The following is a 12,133-nucleotide window of genomic DNA, read 5'->3' as shown; positions in this document are numbered from 1 at the left end:
TCATAGTCAATAAATTATTTCAATATTTTAGGAATAATTTAATTTATCATCAAATCTTTTAGTTATGCAATTAATTAGGTTTCTTTGAATTATTATAAAGGTATTGTTGCTGTTGAATACAAGTTAAGTTCTTTCTTTAAATTCATTCTTCTCACATTTTTGCACATTTTTTTTTTTTTACCTTTTTACCATAAAATCAATAGTAACTTGTACCGTACCAAAAGGGTCATAATTGTAGAATTTGATGTTTGTAATATGAATAGCATTACTCTGTGTTTTATCCAAATGCAAAAGTGCAGCTAAAGCAATCTGCATTTTGAACAAGACGCTTTTTTGAAGCAGTTATGGTGTCAAACTAAATGATGCACAAGTTTGATCCTTCATTTCACGTATTTTCAACCAACATTATAACCCGTTATTTTACATTTGTTGTTTCATATAAAATATGGAAAAAGTAATTGGAATATAGTTTTCATTATTACAAAAAGTGACATAACATTTTTAATAATTGATATACAAAGATTATGCAAATATGGATGGGAGAGATCGGAGAAGAAATAAACTGTTGCAAATCTATTTCTATTTACAATATATAAAAATTAGAACGTGGGCTATAGTATTGACATATCTGCTCAATGAACATGCCTAATCACATGAACATTTTGATTCCCTTGTTATATTTTGGTTAAATCCTTCATTCGTTTTCTTCCACTTCAACCTATTGTCTATTTGGTTTCTTCAATCATAATAGACTGTCAACATAATTCTTCATAAGATAGCTGAATTTTGGGACTAAATTTTCGTTATTCCAAAGGAAAACAGAAAGTCCATTGTGAGCGACCAAATCATTTGAGATAGCTGAATTTTGGGAGCAGAAGAACACAAAGCAAGAAACTCAAAGCGATGCTAACTCCTAAAACTTCAAAAGACTCTATACAAGACATCTATCTCCTACTCTAGATTATCATATATTAGAGTGTGTTAAATATATCAATTTTTTAATATTTTAAATTTATTAAGTTTTTGCTCAATAATGTTGAATAATTCATCAAATTTCAAGTTAGTAAACTAATTTACTATAGTATATGATCACCATTTCAGCAAGGTAAATAAATAAAATCCAGGAGAAAAATGTATAAATTATTATATTTCATCTCATGATATTTTCTTAACAAGGTGCAATGGCATGCTATTGCGACTTTGGGAACATTAGCATTGTAAAAGTCCAACCGAGCAAACAAGCTTAAACAAGACATCAATTGTAGAAGTCAGAGTTTACTTGGAACATGCACTTCTATACATCGCAAAATTTGTTTCCAACGCAAAACTATGTGCAGTTCACGAACGATCGTACTAAACACCAACTATAATCAAAATCAAATATTTCTCACCAAAGTTTCAGTGACACTCAAATATTAATTATTGAAGAGTTGAAGTATATCCTTAAACTGAGCATAAATTTTAAGATACTATATTGTTTTTATTTTATTTCTTTGTTTTGTTACATCTAATCAAATAATATTTTTTCTTAATATTATAAATGAATTGGAATGGAAATTATTAAGAAAATAAGAAACATAAATATTAATTTTACTGTTTCTCTTTCTGTTCGCTCAACTTGCTTGATTGTTACAAGAAAATAAAATTCTTAGCAGATCATTAAAAGACTTGATAACAAAAACAAAAGTACTAAAATTGACTACTGGGGTACCACCACTACAAAGTGTCGTAGACTTTAAGAATAAAGGAGCTAAATAAGGAATATCACAGAAATAATAATCGAGAATAAGGAAGATAAGTAAGAAATAATATAACAATAGTTGTGTTTTTTTTTTTTGCAGTAAAGACTCTAATTTGAGTGACTTCTGTACATGTTATTTTTTTTCCCTCTGTTTTCTTTGTACACCTAAATTATGCAGGACTTTATAATCTTGTTTATTTCTCTTTTTTATATTGATATTTTCTTTTACATGCCAAACATAGTATTATTATTTTATATTGTAATGAAACATTGATATATACCCTTTTATATGTTTAAAATCATGTCCCATATAAATATGTGCAATGCAAGGGTTGATTGAATTAAAAATTAAAAGATTACGTTTCTGGGATGGTTGGAATATATGGAGTGATTTAAATTAAGGAACTGATTATTAGTATTAAATTATTGAAATATTAATTTACTTCAGCAAACCTCCAATCATTCATTGGTTCATTGTTGACTTCTCATTTCCAAGTCTATGTATGTTAGGATTTATAAACATTCAAATAATATCGATATTTATTATTTTTTTTTCTATTTATACGTGTAGACCTCCACAGAACATTTTTCTTTTACTCTCAGCTCCGAAGGCGTGTATGGGTCCCTGCAAGCAGCTGACACGACAATTCAAACATAATAATGACCAGGCAACTTTTTGACTTGAGAAGTCTATGCAAATTGCTAAACGCTACTTTCCTTGCTAATAATCTTGTTACTCTATTCTACTAACACTGCATTTGTAACCGTGAAACCTCTGTTGCTTGATACCACTAGAAGTAGGAAGATGGCTGAGGCTGTCCTCGACATTGTGCTTGAGAATATCAGCTCTCTCGTTCAGAAAAAACTGGGACCCTTTCTGGGTTTCCATCAAGACTTGGAAAGGCTTGCCAGCTTGCTCTCTGCAATCAAGGCTACACTTGAAGATGCTGAGGAGAAACAATACTCAAACAGAGCTATCAAAGATTGGCTCCGAAAGCTAAAAGATGCAGCTTATGTGCTTGATGACATCTTGGACGAGTGTGCCACTGAAGCATTGCAGTTGGAGAATCATAGAATCACGTGTGGACTATTAGACAAGGTACAAACCTCTTGCTTATCCTCCTTCCATCCCAAGCATGTTGTTTCCCGTTACAAGATTGCTAAGAAAATGAATAGAATAAGCGAGAGATTGGATGAAATTGCTGAAGAAAGAGCAAAGTTTCATTTGTCTGAGACGGTTCGAGAGAGAAAAACTGTAGTCATTGATTGGCGCCAAACAACATCAATTATTTCTCAACCTCAAGTTTTTGGAAGAGAAGAAGATAAGGATAAAATTGTAGACTTTTTGGTTGTCCATGCTTCTCATTTTGAGGATTTATCGGTCTATCCAATTGTGGGTCTTGGTGGACTTGGAAAAACCACACTTGCTCAACTCATTTTCAATCATGAGAGGGTGGTCAACCAATTTGAGCTGAGAATTTGGGTGTGTGTTTCTGAAGATTTCAGCTTAAAGAGAATGACAAAAGCTATCATAGAAGCAGCATTTGGGCGTGCCTGTGAGGATTTGGATCTAGAGCCGTTGCAGAGAAGACTTCAAGATCTGCTTCAAAGGAAAAGATATTTGCTTGTTTTGGACGATGTGTGGGATGATGATCAAGAAAATTGGCATAGGTTGAAATCGGTATTGGCATGTGGAGCAAAGGGTGCTTCAGTTCTTGTCACTTCTCGTCTTCAAATGGTTGCATCAATTATGGGAACAACATCTCCTCATGATTTATCAAAGCTATCTAACAATGACTGTTGGGAGTTGTTTAAACAACGAGCTTTTGAACCGAATGCAGCAGAAAGGGCTGAGCTTGTTGTGATAGGGAAGGAGATAGTAAATAAGTGTGGGGGAGTGCCTCTTGCAGCAATTGCACTTGGAAGTCTTTTGCGTTTCAAAAAAGAGGAAAAAGAATGGCTCTATGTCAAGGAAAGCAAGCTATGGAATATACAGGATGGGAATTTGGTCATGCCTGCTTTGCGATTAAGTTACTTGAACTTGCCTGTAAAATTGAGACAATGTTTTGCCTTCTGTGCAATATTTCCCAAAGATGAAATAATAAGCAAGCAACATCTAATCGAACTTTGGATGGCTAATGGATTCATTTCTTCTAATGAAATCTTGGATGCTGAAGATGTTGGTGATGAAGCATGGAATGAATTACACTGGAGATCTTTTTTTCAAGATATTCAGAGAGATCAATTTGGCAAAGTTTCAAGTTTCAAGATGCATGATCTTGTTCATGATCTTGCTCAATCTATTTCGGAAGAGGTTTGTTGCATTCACGACAACAGCTGTATAACTACTCAGGTTGAAAGAATCCGACATCTCTTGATTTACAGGCTAAAGTTATCTGATGAGGCTAGTCCAATTCAGTTAAACCAATTCAAGTCTTTGAAAACCTATGTAATGCCGAAGTACCATGCTTACCAGCTTCCAGTTGACATATTAAAATGTTATTCTTTGCGGGTGCTTGAGAGGGAGAGACTAGACAGTTTGCAGCCTAAAATTGGTCAATTAAAATATCTAAGATACTTGAATATTTCTCATGGTAATTTTAGAACTCTTCCAGAATCCATATGTGAATTGTTGAATCTGGAAATATTGAAATTAGACCATTGCCATGATCTTCAAAGGTTGCCGATTAATTTGGCACGCTTAAGAGCTCTACAACATCTATCTTTGAGGTTTTGCCACATACTGTCAAGCTTGGCACGTCATATGGGGATGATGACTTCCCTAAGGACATTAAGCATGTATATCATTGGCAACAAAAGAGGTTTCCTTTTGACAGAACTGGGTCGACTAAACCTTAAAGGAAAGCTTCTCATCAAGCACTTGGAGAGGGTCAAAAGAGTTGGGGATGCTCAAGAAGCCAATATGTCAACTAAGCAACTAAATTCATTGTGGTTATCATGGGACAGAAATGAAGAGTCTGAATTACAAGAAAATGATGAGCAGATTCTTGAAGTGCTTCAACCTCGTACCCAACAACTTCAGACTTTGAGTGTGGAAGGATATAAAGGTTCCCATTTTCCACGATGGATGTCTAGTCCTTCTCTCACACATTTAAATCGTTTAGAGTTGGTGGATTGCAATAACTGTTTACAACTTCCGCAGCTGGGGAAACTACCCTCTCTAAAGAGTCTATATGTATGTAAAATGATTCATATGATACACCTATACGAAGAGTCCTACGACGGTGGAGTAGTTTTCGTGGCTCTAGAATTTCTGTTACTGCAGAAGCTGCCAAAGCTAATGAGGTTATCAAGGGAGGATGGGGAAAACATGTTTCCGCGCCTTTCCAGATTTCAAATTACTGATTGTCCTGAGTTGTTGGATTTGCCCAGCCTTCCATCTATCAATGATCTCCGCATAAAAGGTAAATGCAGGGAAGATTTGCTAAGTTCAATTCATAAGCTCAACAGTCTTCAATCCCTAAGTTTCAATTATAATGAGGAGTTAACATGCTTGCCAGAGGGGATGCTACAAAACCTTACTTCCCTAAAGAAACTAGAGTTTTATGAGCTCTCCAAACTTGAGATACTTGCAACTAGAATCATTAACCTTAATGCTATCCAAGAACTCTATATAAGTCATAGCAGCAGGCTCAAGTCATTGGGTGATGAATCATTGATGGAAGGGTTGAGCTCTCTAAAGAAATTAGAAATTGTGGAATGTTCCAAGTTCAATATGTCGGCAGGTTTTAAATACCTAACATGTCTTGAGGATTTGAATATTGGGAAATGCGAAGAGATGGAATGTTTGGATGAGGCATTACCACATATGACTGCCTTGCAATCATTAAGTCTGTGGGATCTTCCAAACCTACAATCCTTGCCAGACTGCTTTGGAAACCTTGCCTTGCTTCGTGAATTAGGAATTTCTAACTGTCCCAAGTTGATGTGTCTTCCAATGAGCATTAAATGCCTTAGCGGTCTGAAAACATTGGAAATTTACCGTTGCCCCGAGTTAGAGAAGCGATGTGAGAAAGAAGCAGGAGAAGACTGGTCAAAAATAGCTCACATTCCCTTTACTCGCAGTCAAAACATACGATTGGGGTACGGCTATAACGGCGGTGGATATTATGTTTACTGTCGAGGTTCGTTTTGGATCGTATATTTATATATAGACAGATGTCACAGATAGATTCTTTAACATATTTTTGTCTTATCATGTTGCACTGCACAATGTGTTTTGTTCTGAAACTGAATTATTTTCTACCATGTGTTCAGAAATCTGATGACCTTGAGATCCAAAATTTGATGCTTCCAGCAAGCAATGTTTGAAGATTTTGGAGCTTCTCCTCTTCGATCAGTAAAATTCACAATGAAGTCTAGTCTAAGCTTTGGCAAATATGAAGTTTTGCAATCTAGAGATATATCATTTTTATCGTTTGATCCTTCGTTTATTTGACCTATTATTGCCTTGTTATCAATGTTTCAAGAAGTGAATTTGTATTATTAACTTCTTTGCTTATTTGTATTATTACGAATGCAAGTTTGTTTGGATTCTATATAAACAAATAGCATTCATCTTTATTGCTGAGGTTAAAATTTTCAGACATCCAGCATTGCTTGAAGAAGGGAAGATTATGAAGAGCTTTATAAAATGAAAGAACCGATTAGTTTTCTTTTTTATGAAAATTTCAAATGTTAGATGGTTTTAGGTGTGCAAACAAAGAGAATGAATCCTTTGTTTAACTTCTTATTTTCCTTTGTTTCATTCCCTTTTTTCTATCTGTTTCTTGTGCGACCTGAGTTCCAAATTTCAAAGATACTTTAACTTGCTCAATTAATTAGCATTTAATAATCACTCTATATGTTTCAGTTGAAAGTTTAAGAATCGACTTTCTTCCATATTGTAAAAAGGAAAATGTTGAACGTGTGCCTATAAAACTGATTGGGTTATGGTTTGTCTTCTAGTTTGTAAAATTTTTTTTATGCTGTTTACATTTTGAATGTTATGCTGTTGTGGTTCTTTCTAATTTTAATGTAATGTTGTTACGCCGACAAAATAAGAAGTTGTAATTTGAGACAGTTTGTGCTCTTATAAACTCAAAACTACAAATTGGCATAGAGCTATTATCTTCAAAGAATAATGGAAGAAGATACACCGTACACAACCGAAGCACTTACTTTTAACAGTTAGAGTACGAATTATAGGCTGTAAGGATGACTACAGCGTTTATGAGATACTTGACAATCCTACCATGGCTCGGATGAAGACTCCCAATAGAAGAATACAAAAAAGGTTAAAACTAAAAATTGCCCTTTTTGCTGCCGTTTCAAAAATAATATTTACAATAATTATAAATCTAAAAGTCTTCCAAAGCCATTTGGGACTATTTCAAATCAAAATATCATGGTTGTAAAAGATTAAAGGCATGCAAGCTCTCAACTTGATTAGAAAATTCAAAGTGCAAAAGCATGAAGGTGACAGAAACCATCAAAGGCTATGTTGACAAACTTAAGCATAGCAAATAAAGTGAAACTTCTCGATAAGGATTTTTCAGATGAAATAAATGTGTAAAAGATTCTAACGGCGGGTTCTTATATTCTCCCTTCTTTTGTAAAAAGTGTATTTTTTTTCAAAGCATAACTTTTGCATAAGTGATTAATAATTAAAACTGAGCCGTTGATCGTGGCAGATTAAAATTGGATGGCTAAGATTAAATATTAAAAAGGTTAACGAATACGGATAAAAGTTACTAGTGAGCGGGATGAAGATGGTTAATAACGTAAATCTGACAAGTTTTGTACATAAAATTGCATTAATATCATACGCCCATACATCCGATGTAGATATGGTTAATACAAGCAAGACAATTGTAAAAGGGAGACATTACTTTAGTACCCAATCAATTTAAATACAGTTTATGCGCAATATGAAAAAGGTTGTCATGAGCAGATATCAGTTTTAGAACACAATCAATGCAAATATAGTGCATGCACAATATGTAAAAAGTGGTCACCTAATGACATCAATTTTACCACACAATTGATGCAAAGAGAGTCTATGCGAAAAATGTAGAATGTAGTTGCCTAATGACATCAATTTTACCACACAACCGATGCAAATAAAGTCCATGCGCAAATGTAAAAAGTGGTCGCCTAATGACATTGGTTTATCACATAGCTGGTGCAAAAGTGTGCTAGACATTTGATACACAGTGACCACAATTTAACATCTCTTAAGTAGTGAACAGTTGTAGAAACTATCCATATTTCATTATTTTTTATGTTAGTGACCTACACAAAAGTCAATGTGTTCCCAGACTGATTGGGCATAATGGTGAATTCTAGTGTGTAGTGAATAAATAATGCAAAGTAAAAAAATATCAATTTTATTTTAATACAATATGAAAGTAAAATAATTATATAATATAATTTTTTAAATCAAATATATACAGATATAATTTTATATTAATTATATCAAATTCAAATTTTTAAATATAATACATCAATAATAGTATAATGGACTACAATTTTATTTTCATCATTCAAATAAAAATTAAGGATAATAAATTATAACTTATGTGATTTGAATTGAATACAAAATTCATGCGCATAGCAAATTAGTTCTATCACATAAAATAATATAATATAATATATGATTGTGAGACAATGACATTGATGGACTAGTTAAATCGATGTAGAGCACACACCTAGCATCAACATTGCAGGTTGAGGTCAATATTTCAAAATCGGCTCTATAGCCAAACTATTATAAAAGAGCCTATCCATAATTAACTTGTACATCGGTTGAATTTGATGATCGAAGCAATAAACCTTTACAAAGTATATTTAAAAAAAATGTAACTTTTACATGGGTTTTCTCATATAACTGATGTAAAAAGTAGCGACATAAACTAAACAATTTTTTACATCAGTTTTTTTAGAGAACTGATGTAAAAAGTATATATTTTTTTTAAAAAAAAAAACACAACTTCTACGTGGGTTTTTTCATATAACTGATGTAGAAAGGAGCAACACAAAGGGACACATCTAAAGGCGTGGGAAGAAATGGTGTTACTGTATACTTTATCATACGTCACAGAGAAGAGACAATGGTTAATTAAGTCACAAAATGGAGTCAAAAGAGAATCAACATAATCTATCCTTTAGTTCAAGATATAAAGCTGAGAATCTCAAGTCTGCTATGAGCTGTGACTATGTGAAAGACTGAGTTTGTTGCAATTTTTGACACAAATTTCAGACCAAATTTTGATTTTTTTAAGTAAACAGTGCCGTATTTCAAGGATAGAAAGAGAACATAAACATATTCAATAAGGATTTTTGGTAAATCTATGTTTACCATATTTTAACATGTGTCCTTTTATTACAGAACATGAATAAGGATGAGCATTTGTTGACGCACCTCCAGAATATTAATTTTTCCTTTTTTTTTTAGTGTTTTTTCATATTTTTCCTAAGTCTAAGCTATGTTATTAATGCTGAAGAAGAAAAGGGATAAGATGAAAAAGGAGAAGACAAAGAAAAGGAACGGAATAAGGGGGCACCAAAATTACTAATATTTCCTTTCTAAATATAACTTATGTCACCAGTTTCTTATCTTTTATTTTTAACTATCCAATTTTGAACAACGGTTCATAATATTTGAAAACTTTTGAAAAAGACAATTTTATCTTACTTCTTACAAAAAAAAAGGATGATATTAGAATCACCCACTTCTATCACTATTATGAAAAAAATATAAATTGAAGATATTAGTATTAGGGAAGTCAAAAGACGAGTGATTCTAATATCCTCCTATCTTTTGTAAGAAGTAAAAATAATACTTTTTGATAAGTAAAGTGAAATTAATACTAAGTCATTGATATTTGTAGATAGAAAATGAATGGTTAAGATTGATTGATGAAAAGGTTAAGAATCAAGAGCATCAGGTGACTATTTTGGGTAATAATATATTAATGAAGGATAAATAGGTAAATTGTTACTTATTCTTCATATCTTTTCTCTCTATATCTGTGCAGCTCCTCCATTTTCATCTCTCTTCTTTTCTCTCAATCTTCTCCTTGATAGTAATATAGATTTTTTGAAAAAAAAAAACCCTTTAAAATCAAACAAAACATCACCCGTAACTACAGAAGAAGTGTTACTTTGTATCACACCCTGCCCCTCTTGGTTTTTTCAGAAAACTGATGTTGAAAGTATATTTTAAAAAAAAAACACAACTTCTACATGGGTTCTCTTAGATAACTTTTGTAGAAAGTAGCGACATAAACAAAATATTTTACATCAATTTTCTGAAAGAATTGATATAGAAGGTATATTAAAAAAAAAAACATAAATTTTACATGAATTCTCTCATATAACTTATGTAAAAAGTAACAACATAAACTAAACAATTTTCTACATCAATTTTTTTAGAGAACTTCTAGTGAAACGTAGAAAGAAAGGAGCAACGTAAACAAAACAGCTTTCTACATCAGTTATATGAGAAAATCCATGTAAAATTTATGTTTTTTTTAAAGAAAAAAATACTTTCTACACCAATTCTCTCAGAAAACTGAGGTAGAAAGTAATAAAAAAATTTGAATGTTATTATTTTTAACGTCCTAAACTTTAAAGGAGCACGTCTGAAGGTGTGGAAAGAGATTGTGTTATTGTATACTTTTTCATGCGTGCTTCTCTATTAGGAGTTTTTTTTTTCTTTAATTCCTTCTAACTATCCATTTAATAATCAAAGACAGGTGGTAGCATAGGAGATAGGGCTGATTGAGTACTTTGCAATCACCAAACTACTTTGGCGAACCTTCAAGCTTAAAGATGTAAAAAAAAGCATACAATCTTCGTAGTCTTTTTGTATTATAGAATTTGCTCTTGTTGAATCCGAAATAACCATTGCAAAGAGAAATCAACGTTTATACATTCCCAATGTGAGGGACGGTTGAATTCATATATGCACTGATAATATTGACGCCAACTATTTTTAATACAAGGTTTTCTAATTTTTCTATTTCAAAAGTTCTATCATTTCTGAATATCTGATAATGCTAATGAGATAAGAATAAAAGAGGAGGAAAAGGAAGAAGATGACGACTAATGAGAAACACGAACAAATTCTAAAATTTCAATATTTTCTAAATTGTTTAGTGTTTTTTTTTTAATATATTTTACTGGATAAAGAGTTCTGTCATTTGCGAATCCTTTATGAGATGAGAATGAAAGAAGGAAAAAAAGAAGAAAACAAATAAACAGAGAAAGTGACCGAGAAACACAAAGAAGAAGAGGAAGAGAACAAAAAGACAAAAAAGAAGAAGATGAACATGATATTACTAATGTATCATTTCATAAATCTAACTTGAATAACCAGTTCCATGTCATTCACTTTTAACAGTCCAATTTTAATCATCTGTTCATAATATTTGAAAACTTTTGAAAAAGAAATCTTTGTCTTACTTTTTGCAACAAAAGAGTGGATATTAGAATTACCTCAAAAGACCTATCAAACATTACCTTGAGAAAATTAATAAATGTTTTGCAGACTCAAGTGTATAGAGGAATGATGAGGCAAGAAGAGGTAGTGTAAGATGGTTTTCATATGACAACACAAAATTTAAGAGGTGACGAAGGCAATAAGAATAACAAATGACAGGATTAAAAAATAGAAGCCAACAAATAGTAAGGTGAGATTTTTCCTCTTTGCAAGCATTATAAAAGGACAATTCATCCTCGTAGAAGATGTTGCCAAAGACCAAATGTAAAGTGCAAAAAAAGTGACAAAATGAAACAGGAAAGCAAATTTGCAAGTCTACGTGAGAAGAATAAGATGACTTTATGTTGCAACATAGCTATGTTGCAACATGCTATGTTACAAGCAATAGCTTTAGTGGCTCATAAAATCATAGTTAAGAGACAACAACTACCCAAATAATGTAACCAACAATCAAAAACTTTTTAAAGAGTTTGATAAAATTATCATTTTCAAAGTAAAATTAAAAACAATAAATTTATCTTGATCACAGAAAAAATGACTATTGTTATTGAAAGCTTAATATTGACTAAAATTTACTCATGATTGTACAACTTGTAGAAAAAGGTTTCAAAGTCATATTTGAAAACTAAATGCTTCTTACCAAAGTTTCAAAGATATCCTATTTATACATGATGAATAACAACAAGAGTCTCACGTTAACACCTTACCTCAATCTAATAATAATTAAAAAAAAAGTGAATTATGTTACGAATGTGTGCCTAATACAACTATTGTCACAAAAACATATGCGTAAAGTGATACCTATAAAATTAAGTAAATTAATAGACCACACAAGAGGAAAAAAATATAGATAAAATGAAAGAGGTTGAAATTAAGAAAATTTTTAA

The 12,133-nt window shown here is 32.0% G+C and overlaps 1 protein-coding gene across 1 annotated transcript; it reads left to right on the top strand.

The window, feature by feature from the left end:
- Positions 1 to 2,546: 2,546 nt before the first annotated feature.
- Positions 2,547 to 6,073, top strand: LOC113870414 (putative disease resistance protein RGA4). Its single transcript, XM_027507004.1, has 2 exons — positions 2,547 to 5,900; positions 6,020 to 6,073. The coding sequence occupies exons 1-2, from the start codon at positions 2,547 to 2,549 to the stop codon at positions 6,071 to 6,073; spliced, it is 3,408 nt and encodes a 1,135-aa protein (XP_027362805.1).
- Positions 6,074 to 12,133: the final 6,060 nt, after the last annotated feature.

The sequence above is a fragment of the Abrus precatorius genome, unplaced genomic scaffold, assembly GCF_003935025.1.
Source record: "Abrus precatorius isolate BTA unplaced genomic scaffold, Abrus_2018 Scaffold6, whole genome shotgun sequence".
Taxonomy (NCBI): domain Eukaryota; kingdom Viridiplantae; phylum Streptophyta; class Magnoliopsida; order Fabales; family Fabaceae; genus Abrus; species Abrus precatorius.
The sequence above is the reverse complement of the archived record's forward strand: the minus strand, read 5'-3'. Positions and strand labels throughout refer to the sequence as shown.